The sequence below is a fragment of the Scyliorhinus torazame genome, chromosome 20 (assembly GCF_047496885.1).
Source record: "Scyliorhinus torazame isolate Kashiwa2021f chromosome 20, sScyTor2.1, whole genome shotgun sequence".
NCBI lineage: Eukaryota > Metazoa > Chordata > Chondrichthyes > Carcharhiniformes > Scyliorhinidae > Scyliorhinus > Scyliorhinus torazame.
Genome location: NC_092726.1, coordinates 1,143,551 through 1,156,757, shown reverse-complemented (window position 1 = coordinate 1,156,757; position 13,207 = coordinate 1,143,551). Strand labels below are relative to the sequence as shown.

The 13,207-nt window shown below is 53.9% G+C and overlaps 1 protein-coding gene across 1 annotated transcript in view; it reads right to left on the bottom strand.

The window, feature by feature from the left end:
• Positions 1-12,706, bottom strand: part of LOC140397062 (calcium-activated potassium channel subunit alpha-1-like) — a 109,664-nt gene extending 96,958 nt beyond the window's left edge. Inside the window, exons 1-4 of the mRNA XM_072486094.1 lie at positions 12,648-12,706; positions 10,468-10,558; positions 6,353-6,464; positions 3,643-3,718 (exon numbers count right to left, since the gene is read on the bottom strand). Of these exons, the coding sequence (XP_072342195.1) occupies positions 3,643-3,718; positions 6,353-6,464; positions 10,468-10,558; positions 12,648-12,706 (338 nt within the window). The remainder of the gene's footprint in view (positions 1-3,642; positions 3,719-6,352; positions 6,465-10,467; positions 10,559-12,647) is intronic.
• Between the last annotated feature and the right edge of the window lie 501 nt (positions 12,707-13,207).

Sequence of the window (13,207 nt, the reverse complement as noted above, 5' to 3'; positions counted from 1 at the left end):
CCTGAAAGAGCCGGCTCATCCTCGCCCTCGTAAGGTGTGTCCTATACACCACCTTCAGCTGTATCAGCCCCAACCTCGCGCACGAGGTGGAGGCATTCACCCTCCGGAGCACTTCACACCAGAACCCTCCTCCATACCCTCTCCCAACTCTTCCTCCCACTTTGCCTTCATCCCTTCCAGCGGCGCCTTCTCCTCTTCCGAAATAGCTCCGTAAACCGCCGATACTACCCCCTTCTCCAGCGCCCCCTGTCATCAGCACCTCCTCCAGCAATGTGGAGGCCGGCTCCACCGGGAAGCTCTGTATCTCCTTTCTGGCAAAGTCTCGAACCTGCATGTATCTAAATATTTCCCCTGCTCCAGCCCATACTTTGCTCCCAGCTCCTTCAATCCTGCAAGCCGACCCCCAAGAAACAAATCTTTTAGCGTCCTAATTCCTTTCTCCTCCCATCTCCGAAAATTTCCATCCCACTTCCCGGGCTCAAATCTATGGTTCTCCCGAATCGGCATTTCCCTTGACCCTGCCCCCAAACCGAAGTGCTGTCGAAAGCTATTACTGCCGGATTCCCTGAGTATCTCCCCAGGGCCGTCGGGACCGGCGCTGTCGCTAACGCCTTCAATCCGACCCCCTACCCAAACTCTCTTCCATTCTGACCCACTGGGAGTCAACCCCTCTGACCCAGCTCCGCACCTTCTCCACATTCGCCGCCCTGTAATAATACATCAGGTTCGGAAGACCCAAACCCCCTGCCTGCCCTCCTCTCTGTCGCAGCACCTTTTTAATTCTGGCCACCTTCCCTCCCTATATGAACGAATTAATCATCCCTTCAATCTCTCTAAATATATGATATTATTCTTGCCTGCTTTCTCTGTCAGATGTTTCCCTGTTGCCACCTGAAAGCCCAAGATCTAAAACTTCAACAGAAGTTGGTTTGACTCATTGGATCGCACCCTCTCTTCAGGGTGCGCAGGTCATAGGTTTAAACTCCATTCCAATGACACGCTGGATTCTCTGATCCTGAGACTAAGTGTGAACCGCCGTCGTAAACGCCGTTGCGTATCTCGACGGCATCAAAATGCCATCAGGATCAGCGATTCTGACCCCTACATGGAGCCAGCACGGCACTGGAGTGACCCACGCCTCTCCAGCTGTCGATCCCGGCGTCAACTGGGCGCCGTGGGGTCCGCGTACGCGCAGTGGCTCCCTTCTCCACACCGGCCCCGACATGGCGTAGGGCTACAGAGGCCGGCGCGGAACAAAAGAGGCCCCCAGCCCGAGAGGCTGGCCCGCCGATTGGTAGGCCCCGATCGCGGGCCAGGCCACAGCGGAGGCGCCCCCCGGGGTCAGACCCCTTTCCCCCCCACCATGCCGCCCCCAGGTGCATCCACGCCAAACGTCCCGCCGGCTAAGAGCAGGTGTGGACGGCGCCAGCGGGACTCAGCATTTTTTAGCATGGCCGCTCAGCCCTCATCCCGGTCCGAGAATCTGCCGGGGGGCCCCCATAGAGCGGCCCCCAACCGGCGCTGCGCCGGGGCGAATGGCGCCGGTTCTCTGCTCTCTGGAGAATCAGAGGTCGGGCGGCGTGGCGTGATTCGCACCGGTATCGGCGATTCTCCAGCCTTGCCCCGGGGTGAGAGAATCCCGTCCTAAGGCCAGGACTCTCCGACTCTGCGGCGGGTCGGAGAATCCCCGGGGGAGGCGCGAATCCTGCCCCGGCGCCGGCTTCCCTATTCTCCGGTGCCGTTTTTCGGGGGCCGGCGGGATTCCTGCCACGCCGGTCGGGGGCCGTTGACAGCAGCCCTCCCGGCGATTCTCCAGGCCCCAATAGACCAACTGGACGTAATGTTTTGGGCTGTCCTGCCGGCGTGAACTACTCACCTCACGCACGGCGGGACCAGGCAGATAAGTGTGCTGGGGTGGTCCTGGGGGTGATGCGGGGGGATAAGACCCCAGGGGGGGGGCCCCACGGTGGCCTGGCCCGCGATCGGGGCCTATCGATCGGCTGGTTCCGTGGGGGCCTTCTTTCCTCCGCGCTGGGCCCCTGTAGGGCTCCGCCATATTGCCCGTGGGCCGGCGAACGGAACGCCCGCGCACACGCGGAAATACCCTGGCCTGTCTGCGCATGATCGGAAATATGCCGGCCGGTCCGTGCGCGAGATCATGCCGGCCATTCCGCACATGCGCAAACTCGCGCCGGCTGGAGCTGCGGAATCCACTCCGGCGTCAACCTAGCCCCCGTGAAATTGGAGAATTCCTCACTTTCGGGGGCTGTTGACTCCAGAGTGGTTGGCGCCGGTATTCCCGCCGGCGTGAGGACATAGCTCCATTTTCAGAGAATCCCGCCTGAACACAATGGTATTTTACGCCAGCGAAAGGGCCATCGATTCGCCGTTTTGCTGGGGGCTAGCAGGGAGGCAGCTTAGAGCTCGCAGCTCCAGCTGCCGATACGGCCCTCAGCACTTACGGTTCGGTGGTGGCGCATGTGCATGGGGGCGGCCTGCAGCGGCCGTGTCGTGCTCCGTGGCGGACTCAGCCAAAACTGCAAAGGAAGTCCCTCCACTTCGGCCGCTTGGGGACATCGGACCTCCCGCCCACTGTGCCCCCAACCCCAAATGAAGCCTCTGCCCTGCCCGCGGATAGGTCCTCCCCCGACTGTGGTGGCCCAGGACTGAGTCCGCAGCCGCCACGCGAGGTTCCCGGATGGTGTGAGCACACGTAACTCCTGCCGTGGCGAACTCAGCCGTTCGGGGACGGAGCATCGCGGGGCGAGCCTCAGGCAATGGCCTGAGGCCATGGATAATCGGCGTGACGCACTCCTGGAGCACGCCGCTTTTCGGGGCGGAGAATACAAAAACTGCCGCCACTCCCAATATGGGCGTGAAAATGAATTCTCTGCCCGTCGCCCAACGCGATTTTGGCTTCGGGAGCGGAGAATCCAGCCCATGATCTTTGTTAAGAGAGTCAGTGGCAGTGTCGTCTAGATGTTAAACACATTTTTAGCTGAGCTTTGTTAATCCACTTTGCTTGACCCAGTAAACACCCATCAATCTCAGTCTTGCAAATTCCCAATGGCTTAACGCCTCCGGGTGAAGAGAGTTCCACATTGTTTGTCTGATGAAATGCTTCCGGGTTTTCCTCTCGAATGGCCATGCCCACGTTCTCAGGAAGAAAGCAATCCTATCCCGCTATCTTACTGAATCCTTTCTAAGTGTTTCGCACTACGAATAGATCACCTCTCTGTCTCCTTTCCCGCAGGGAATACAAGCCTAGGATAGGCAACCAGTCTCCATTATGTAACTCATCCTGGTGAATCTGCGATCTGCGCTGCCCCCCCCCCCCCCCCCCCCCCCCCCCCCCCCCCCCCCCCAGCCATATACCTTTCCTGCTGACAGAACTCCAGATACTGTCTGCTCAGAGCATCATTTCCTTCCCCATTGCAGTCAAGCCCCTGGAATATGCAGATCCCCAGCGAGGAGTCAGCTGACCCTCTTGGGCCAGGCTGAAAAGTGTCTCGAAAGACAAAGTAAGCGATCTTCAGGAGGTACATGTCTTCCACACTTAACATCCTCTGGCAATCGACTCTGTGGATGACATCACTTTACAAAGTTGGTACTATCTACTTGACCAGTCACAGCAGAACTTACTTTCTCCTCAGGATCCTTAAATATTGCAGTATTTCAGGCAGTTGCAGCAGGCGGAGAGACCTCATAAACCTCAAACCTGGAACCACATCAAAAACAAACAACATCATCTCGATCTGCACATATATTCAACTGCCTTCTGTATCGAAGGTTTAGGTAGCTGTCAGCTTAAAGCTAGTTGCGTGGCAACCCGGGTGAATCTGGTCTCGAGGGACCTAGGGTTAGGAGGAATCTAGGGTTGACCTGGTTGGCTAGCATCCTGGTTGATCAGGTTAGATATAATCTAGGTGTGATGTGGTTGGGTGAGATCCTGGATTGATCTGGTTGGGTGGGATTCTGGGTTAATCCTGTTGGATGGGATCCTGGTGGATGTGGTTGAGTGGGATCCTGCATTATCTTGTTGGGTGGTCTTGTTGGTTTGGATCCGAGGTAATCCAGTTGGGTGAGATCTTGGGGTCATCTGGTTGGGTCAGACTTTATGTCAAATTTGATGGATCAGAACTTGAGTAGAAACTTTTAAAAACTTATTTCAGGTGGTGTGGGTGTCCCAGGCTAGGCCAGCATTTATTACCCATCCCTAGTTGCCCTTGAGAAGGTGGTGGTGAGCTGCCTTCCTGAACCCGCTTCAGTTCCTGTGGTGTAGGTACAGCCACAGTGCTGTTAGGGAGGGAGTTCCAGGATGTTGCCCCAGCGAAAGTGAAGGAACGGCCGATATATTTCCAAGTCAGGATGGTGAGTGACTTGGAGGGGAACCTCCAGGTGGTGGGGTTCCCTTGTTCTTCTAGGTGGTAGAGTTGTCGAAGGAGCCTTGGTGTGTTTCCACAATGCATCTTGCAGATGCATTTAGCACACACGACTGTCACTGGTGGGTCAGTGATGGAGACAGTGGATGTTTAAAGTGGTGGATGGGTACTTTTCCCTGTACAGTGTTGAATGTTGTTGGAGCTGCGCTTGTCGTGTTATGTACTCTGGGATAACACAGGCTGCAACTGGATGCAGCTTGAACCAAAAGATACTCCAGACCTTGAAGTTAGTTCAATCTGATTTATTGAACCAGCAGCACAGTTAGCACAGTTCTCTATGAGTTCGACTCTCTGCTAACCTACGTGTGGTTACTCTGTCTGGCTGAACCAGACTAGCTCTTAGCCACATGCCGGAGGTGTGATACTGTACATACACCCTGACTCACTCTGTAGATGTTCATCAGTGGAAAGAGGCAGAGTGTGAGTGCCTCGTGCCTTTTATAGTGAGATACCACCCCTGAGTGTCCTGCCTGCTCATTGGTCATGTCCTGTTCTCTGTGTTCATTAGCTGCCTGTCTGCATATCATGACACCGCTGATCCAGGCAAGTGGAGCGTCAGGGGGTGGGCTGTCCGGCACAGACTTCATGGGTCTCGAGTTGATGCTCAGGACTCCGCAGAAAACTGCCTCCTGACTGTTTACCACTGTGCCAACACCTGTGTTGCCTATCGCGACAGTGGTGTCTGGGACATTGTAAGATCATTCTGTGAGTATGACCATGTCATGCCTGACTAGCCTGGGGACAACTCTCCCAATTTTGTCATGGGTTCGTAAGGAGAATCCTGCAGGGTGGATGTAGCTAGGTGTGCCGTGTGCCCAGGCCCATGCTGCCTGGTCCGTCCAGTTCCATTCCTTTTAGACTCAGTAGCTGTTTGAAAGCTTGGCCATTGCAGAGGGGCAGCCGAGAGTCAGCCGCATTGTTGTGATCTGATGTCACATGTAGGCCAGACCATGTAAGGATGGCAGATTTCCTTCTCTGCAGGACATTAGTGAACAGGATGGGTTCTCACAACTGTCGGCAATGGTCACTATTACCGAGACTAGCTGTTAATCCCAGAATTACCAATTGGATTTAAACTACACCAGCTGCAGTAATGGGACATGAACTCACCTCCCTGGGTCTCTGGAGGGCTGATTCAGTGACACCACCACAACACCACCTGCTCCCCGAGAAACTATCTACAGTTTCTAATTGGCAGATTTATTCAAGTTAATTTCACCATCTCCTGTGGTGCAACTATGAGCTTGAGAGCTCGGGCCTTGTCAGCCTGGTTCTCTTGACAGCTGTCTGGTTGGGTCAGCACCTCCAGTGAGAGGTGTGCTACGTGGGCTTATCACGTTTTGGTGATAATATTACTGCCACCAACAGCATCAGTCAGAGGTTCAGAAGAGGATAGCGCGATGTTGCACCATCAATCCTCCCGGATAATATGGATGCGGTGAACCACTGTGATAGGAGATGTAAGGTAGGACCTGCACTACAGGTTCGCCGGTAGCTCCTGCCTCTGGCTCCGCCCAGGGAGAACTGTATAAATATGCATGACCTCCAGTGCCCTGCCATTTCGCCGGCTGCAGCAGGAGGCCACGCATCTGACTGTAATAAAGCCACAGTTGTACCCAACTTTAGTCTTTGTGCAATTGATCGTGCATCAATGGAGAAGGTGCCAGCGATCGGATCCGCCACTCCAAACCCATTTCTCAGAGTACCCAGCTTGTTCGGAGCACAATGACAGAGATTCTAGAACAATCCACCAAAGCCGAGCTGAGGTGGCGGCAACAGATCCGCAGCCCTTGGTTTCGCGAAATAACCGGGAGATGTTTCGATGCAAAGAAGACAACACGAATATTTTAAATGTGGGTGATGACTGCACAAGAAGAGAAGATCAGCAATGATGCCATTTGTACGCTCACCAATACAGTCCTTGTGAAAATAGAGTGCGACGATAACGGGAGGGATGGTGAAGAAGTCAACAATGGAGTTGAGCTCATACCAGAAGCGAAGCTTGTCATCAGCTGCGAGGAACTGTGAGTAAATGGAAAGAGCAAGTAATCTTTAGACCTGGTCCCGTCACGACCAGACATTGTTCCATAGTAACTCAGAGAAAGATTGATGTCCACTCCACCAATACCTTATCTGAGGGCCCCACACACAGCCGACAATAGTTGAGCAATAAAAATCGGGAACAGCCAAGAGGATAGAATTGGTAGAGGGCGGAGATTTCAGGAGTTTCCAGGGGATTACAGAGGTAAGGTCATGGAGGAATTTCAAATCAAGGCTGAGATATTAAAATTGAGTCACTGGCGTGGGATTTGGATCAGTGGATAGCACTCTCAACTCTGAGTTTGTATGTTGTGGGGTCAAGTCCCCCTCCAGACTTGAGAATAAAAATTAAAATGGACTCTCCCGGTCCAGTACTAAGGGAGTGCTGCACTGTCAGAGGGTCAGTACTGAGGGAGTGCCACACTGTCAGAGGGTCAGTACTGAGGGAGTGCCGCACTGTCAGAGGGTCAGTACTGAGGGAGTGCCGCACTGTCAGGGAGTCAGTACTGAGGGAGTGCTACACTGTCAGAGGGTCAGTACTGAGGGAGTGCCACACTGTCAGAGGGTCAGTACTGAGGGAGCACAGCACTGTCAGAGGGTCAGTACTGAGGGAGTGCCGCACTGTCAGAGGGTCAGTACTGAGGGAGTGCCGCACTGTCAGGGGGTCAGTACTGAGGGAGTGCTGCACTGTCAGAGGGTCAGTACTGAGGGAGTGCCGCACTGTCAGGGGGTCAGTACTGAGGGAGTGCTGCACTGTCAGAGGGTCAGTACTGAGGGAGTGCCGCACTGTCAGAGGGTCAGTACTGAGGGAGTGCCGCACTGTCAGGGGGTCAGTACTGAGGGAGTGCTGCACTGTCAGAGGGTCAGTACTGAGGGAGTGCCGCACTGTCAGGGGGTCAGTACTGAGGGAGTGCTGCACTGTCAGAGGGTCAGTACTGAGGGAGTGCCGCACTGTCAGAGGGTCAGTACTGAGGGAGTGCCGCACTGTCAGAGGGTCAGTACTGAGGGAGTGCCGCACTGTCAGGGGGTCAGTACTGAGGGAGTGCTACACTGTCAGAGGGTCAGTACTGAGGGAGTGCCACACTGTCAGAGGGTCAGTACTGAGGGAGCACAGCACTGTCAGAGGGTCAGTACTGAGGGAGTGCCGCACTGTCAGAGGGTCAGTACTGAGGGAGTGCCGCACTGTCAGGGGGTCAGTACTGAGGGAGTGCTGCACTGTCAGAAGGTCAGTACTGAGGGAGTGCCGCACTGTCAGGGGGTCAGTACTGAGGGAGTGCTGCACTGTCAGAGGGTCAGTACTGTGAGGGAGTGCCGCACTGTCAGAGGGTCAGTACTGAGGGAGTGCCGCACTGTCAGAGGATCAGTACTGAGGGAGTGCTACACTGTCAGGGGGTCAGTACTGAGGGAGTGCCACACTGTCAGAGGGTCAGTACTGAGGGAGCACAGCACTGTCAGAGGGTCAGTACTGAGGGAGTGCCGCACTGTCACAGGGTCAGTACTGAGGGAGTGCCGCACTGTCAGGGGGTCAGTACTGAGGGAGTGCTGCACTGTCAGAGGGTCAGTACTGAGGGAGTGCCACACTGTCAGAGGGTCAGTACTGAGGGAGTGCCGCACTGTCAGAGGGTCAGTACTGAGGGAGTGCTGCACTGTCAGAGGGTCAGTACTGAGGGAGTGCCGCACTGTCAGGGGGTCAGTACTGAGGGAGTGCTACACTGTCAGAGGGTCAGTACTGAGGGAGTGCCACACTGTCAGAGGGTCAGTACTGAGGGAGCACAGCACTGTCAGAGGGTCAGTACTGAGGGAGTGCCGCACTGTCAGAGGGTCAGTACTGAGGGAGTGCCGCACTGTCAGGGGGTCAGTACTGAGGGAGCACAGCACTGTCAGAGGGTCAGTACTGAGGGAGTGCCACACTGTCAGAGGGTCAGTACTGAGGGAGTGCCGCACTGTCAGAGGGTCAGTACTGAGGGAGTGCTGCACTGTCAGAGGGTCAGTACTGAGGGAGTGCCGCACTGTCAGGGGGTCAGTACTGAGGGAGTGCTACACTGTCAGAGGGTCAGTACTGAGGGAGTGCCACACTGTCAGAGGGTCAGTACTGAGGGAGCACAGCACTGTCAGAGGGTCAGTACTGAGGGAGTGCCGCACTGTCAGAGGGTCAGTACTGAGGGAGTGCCGCACTGTCAGGGGGTCAGTACTGAGGGAGTGCCGCACTGTCAGGGGGTCAGTACTGAGGGAGTGCTGCACTGTCAGAGGGTCAGTACTGAGGGAGTGCCGCACTGTCAGAGGGTCAGTACTGAGGGAGTGCTGCACTGTCAGAGGGTCAGTACTGAGGGAGTGCCGCACTGTCAGGGGGTCAGTACTGAGGGAGTGCTACACTGTCAGAGGGTCAGTACTGAGGGAGTGCCACACTGTCAGAGGGTCAGTACTGAGGGAGCACAGCACTGTCAGAGGGTCAGTACTGAGGGAGTGCCGCACTGTCAGAGGGTCAGTACTGAGGGAGTGCCGCACTGTCAGGGGGTCAGTACTGAGGGAGTGCTGCACTGTCAGAGGGTCAGTACTGAGGGAGTGCCGCACTGTCAGGGGGTCAGTACTGAGGGAGTGCTGCACTGTCAGAGGGTCAGTACTGTGAGGGAGTGCCGCACTGTCAGAGGGTCAGTACTGAGGGAGTGCCGCACTGTCAGAGGGTCAGTACTGAGGGAGTGCTACACTGTCAGAGGGTCAGTACTGAGGGAGTGCCACACTGTCAGAGGGTCAGTACTGAGGGAGCACAGCACTGTCAGAGGGTCAGTACTGAGGGAGTGCCGCACTGTCAGAGGGTCAGTACTGAGGGAGTGCCGCACTGTCAGGGGGTCAGTACTGAGGGAGTGCTGCACTGTCAGAGGGTCAGTACTGAGGGAGTGCCACACTGTCAGAGGGTCAGTACTGAGGGAGTGCCGCACTGTCAGAGGGTCAGTACTGAGGGAGTGCTGCACTGTCAGAGGGTCAGTACTGAGGGAGTGCCGCACTGTCAGGGGGTCAGTACTGAGGGAGTGCTACACTGTCAGAGGGTCAGTACTGAGGGAGTGCCACACTGTCAGAGGGTCAGTACTGAGGGAGCACAGCACTGTCAGAGGGTCAGTACTGAGGGAGTGCCGCACTGTCAGAGGGTCAGTACTGAGGGAGTGCTGCACTGTCAGAGGGTCAGTACTGAGGGAGTGCCGCACTGTCAGGGGGTCAGTACTGAGGGAGTGCCGCACTGTCAGAGGGTCAGCACTGAGGGAGTGCCGCACTGTCAGGGGGTCAGTACTGAGGGAGTGCTGCACTGTCAGAGGGTCAGTACTGAGGGAGTGCCGCACTGTCAGGGGGTCAGTACTGAGGGAGTGCCGCACTGTCAGAGGGTCAGCACTGAGGGAGTGCCGCACTGTCAGGGGGTCAGTACTGAGGGAGTGCTGCACTGTCAGAGGGTCAGTACTGTGAGGGAGTGCCGCACTGTCAGGGGGTCAGTACTGAGGGAGTGCTGCACTGTCAGAGGGTCAGTACTGTGAGGGAGTGCCGCACTGTCAGAGGGTCAGTACTGAGGGAGTGCCGCACTGTCAGGGGGTCAGTACTGAGGGAGTGCCGCACTGTCAGAGATGCTGCCTTTCAGATGGGACATTGAACTACGCTCTTTTTACTCTGCTACCTCAGCACAGACGTTCCCATGACATAATTTGAAAAAGAAGAGGCGAGTGAGTTCTCCCTGTTACACTGGCCAATATCTATCCCTCCACAAATAGCACTGAAGCAGATTGTTGTACAGATCTTGCTCTGTACAAACATGTTGCCATGTTTCCTACATTACAACAGTGACTACACTTCAGAAGGAACTTATTGTTATCAAGCGCTTGGGTCATTTTGAAGCTGAGAAAGGCAATAGTGGAGTGAAAGGTGAGTTTTTCTTTTCAGAGGCAAGTGTGCAATGAAATGAGACCCATTTACACTAAAACTTCAACAAAAGATAATTACTTACGCGCAGTCCAAAGTAAAATAAAAAGAACACATTGAAGCACAGATCAACCGTCTGTAGAGTAGTCAAAACCACTTTGGTGCTGTCATTGCTCCTGTGGAAAAAGAACAGCAAATTCAGTTCATGAAAATATTGTCACTGCCAGAATCCCGAGGAGAGGAATTTCCTTTTCTGGTTGCTCCAAGGAGATTTACACAAAGCATTCATCTACATGGCAAGCTCCCTGTGGTAATACCAGGTATTGCGGTACCTGAGAGGTGGATGACCATTGGTTAGACCCAGGAGTCTACCATTGGATAATGTACATAGCCCCGCCCTGAGAGGCAGAGTATAAGAACCGGTGCCGTCCCAGCAGCCTTCACTTTCTGTATCGAAGTTGCTGGGGAAGAGTTCTAGCAGATTAAAGCCTTCAGTTATGAATCATTTTGTCTTGAGAGTAATTGATTGCGCATCACTCCCACAGCCAGCTTGCCCTCAGGCGTGAAGATTTGTCAGACTCAGAATAAGGGGGGAAGGGAATTTCAGACAATATTACTCCAGGCTCACCTGCGACTAACTGCGAGAGAAAGCACACTTAGGAAGGTGATTAATGTTGTGATATCTTAAAGGTAGGATCAAGATGTGTGGGGCAACAGAGCACTGGCTCTCTTTTGGCTGGATAATAATAATCTTCATTGTCACAAGTAGGCTTATATTAACACTGCAATGAAGTTACTGTGAAAAGCCCCTAGTCGCCACATTCCGGCACCTGTTCGGGTCACAGAGGGAGAATTCAGAATGTCCAATTCACCTAACCACGTCTTTCGGGACCTGTGCTGAGGAAACCGGAGCACCCGGAGGAAACCCACGCAGACACGGGGAGAACGTGCAGACTCCGCACAGACAGTGACCTAAGCGGGAATAGAACCTGAGACCCTGGAGCTGTGAAGCAACAGTGCTAACCACTGTGCTAACGTGCTGCCCTTAAGATTATTCAAACCGCACATCCAAAAACAAAGGTTTTAAATTCCCCAAAGAATCAGGTAAGAGCGAGGATGAGACTTGTTTTCAGCTTCCACCGTTTGTTTAGCGTGTTTTTACCCTTTGGGGAATAGTGAGGGAAGCGTTGGGAGGATTCCTGAGCATTCAATGCTCCTTCTGCGGCCAACAAGTCCTGGTGTTGGACTGGAACCTGGAGCTTCTAGTCCAACAATAGGGGTTCCACCCGACCTCCAGCTCTTTCACTAATTGACCCTGTCTCGTTCACAGCCTGGCCGCTTCCTGTCCTGCTCCACCGACATGGCCTTTCAGCAAACTGATTCTAAAGTGATGTTCGGTTCTGAAAGGTGTCAGAGGAGCTTCATTTAAATACGGGCACTTGGTCCCATCCATTTCGACAGGAGGTGGTCACCTAAATCCAGGCTGCGAACTGAGCACGTTTATTTTGTCCCGCCGATTTCTACTTGGCACAGTGGCACATTGTCATGGGGAAGTGCTGTGAAATGGGTGGTGAGGTGGGAACCTTCAGTGAGAATACAAGGCAATGAATTGGAAATGTTTGTACTGCAGCAGTGGGTTATTCTCACAGGGAGTGGACAACTATCGGGCACCTTGCCCTGACACGGCAGCCTTCATCCGCAGGCAGCTCAGTACTATTTAGAGGAATATCCTGTTAAACTGTGGTATGTGAGTGAGTACACGTGTGTGAGTGATGCACTATCAATTACTACAAAGACGAGAGTAGTGAATAATCGAGGCTTTATTGAGCAAAGATGTTGTGCCTCCTGTAGTTGCTACCAGAATGGGAGCAGCACCGGTGAGCACACACATTTATACGCCACCTACTGGGCGGAGCCAGTAGGTAGGGATTTATCCATGTACCTCTAGTATATGAGACTTACCGTACTACATCTAATACAGTTAGTGGTGACTACCACAGTGAGTGCGGTTCTGTTTGTGTTTGTGTGAGAATGTGTGAGTGTGTGTGTGTATGAGTGGGACTGGGTGAGGGATTGGCACAGGGTGAGTGGGCTGTCTGGTGTTGTCAGTTTCAGGAAGGCGATGTTAGTCGGATAACCTCTTGACATGAGTACTGCTAATAGAAATGTGGGCAAAAGGTCATCATATCCCCAGGTCTGCTGCTTCTGATGAACCCTAGGCATCAGCAGCACTATCTCAGTTCCTCTCTTGAAGCCAAGACTTACTCTATTGATGTTACGAAGTAGATGAAGAGGGATCCAAAGCTGAGTAAAAACACCGTCATTACCTGTCAAAGAGATACAAGTCACATTGTGTTCACAAAGATAGCTGTCAGCCACCTGGTGCCCATTCTGTGCATGTCTCAAATTTAAAGGCAGCTGAAGGAACCAATGAAATTTGACAAAACTCTGTATTTTTTCCCCTACCTGATTGTACAGCCAGTGACTTGAGGAGTAACTAAAACTTAGACAGACCTACAGCCCACTCACCCCAATCCCACATCCCACTCACCCCAATCCCACATCCCACTCACCCCAATCCCACATCCCACTCACCCCAATCCCACATCCCACTCACCCCAATCCCACATCCCACTCACCCTCTCCCATATCCCACTCACCATCTCCCCTCTCACCTTAATCTCATATCCCACTCACCCCAATCCCAAAGCCCACACCCTCTCCCGACATCCCACTCACCCTAATCCCACATCCCACTCACACAAATCCCACATCCCACTCACCCTAATCCCATATCCCACTCACCCCAATCCCACATCCCACTC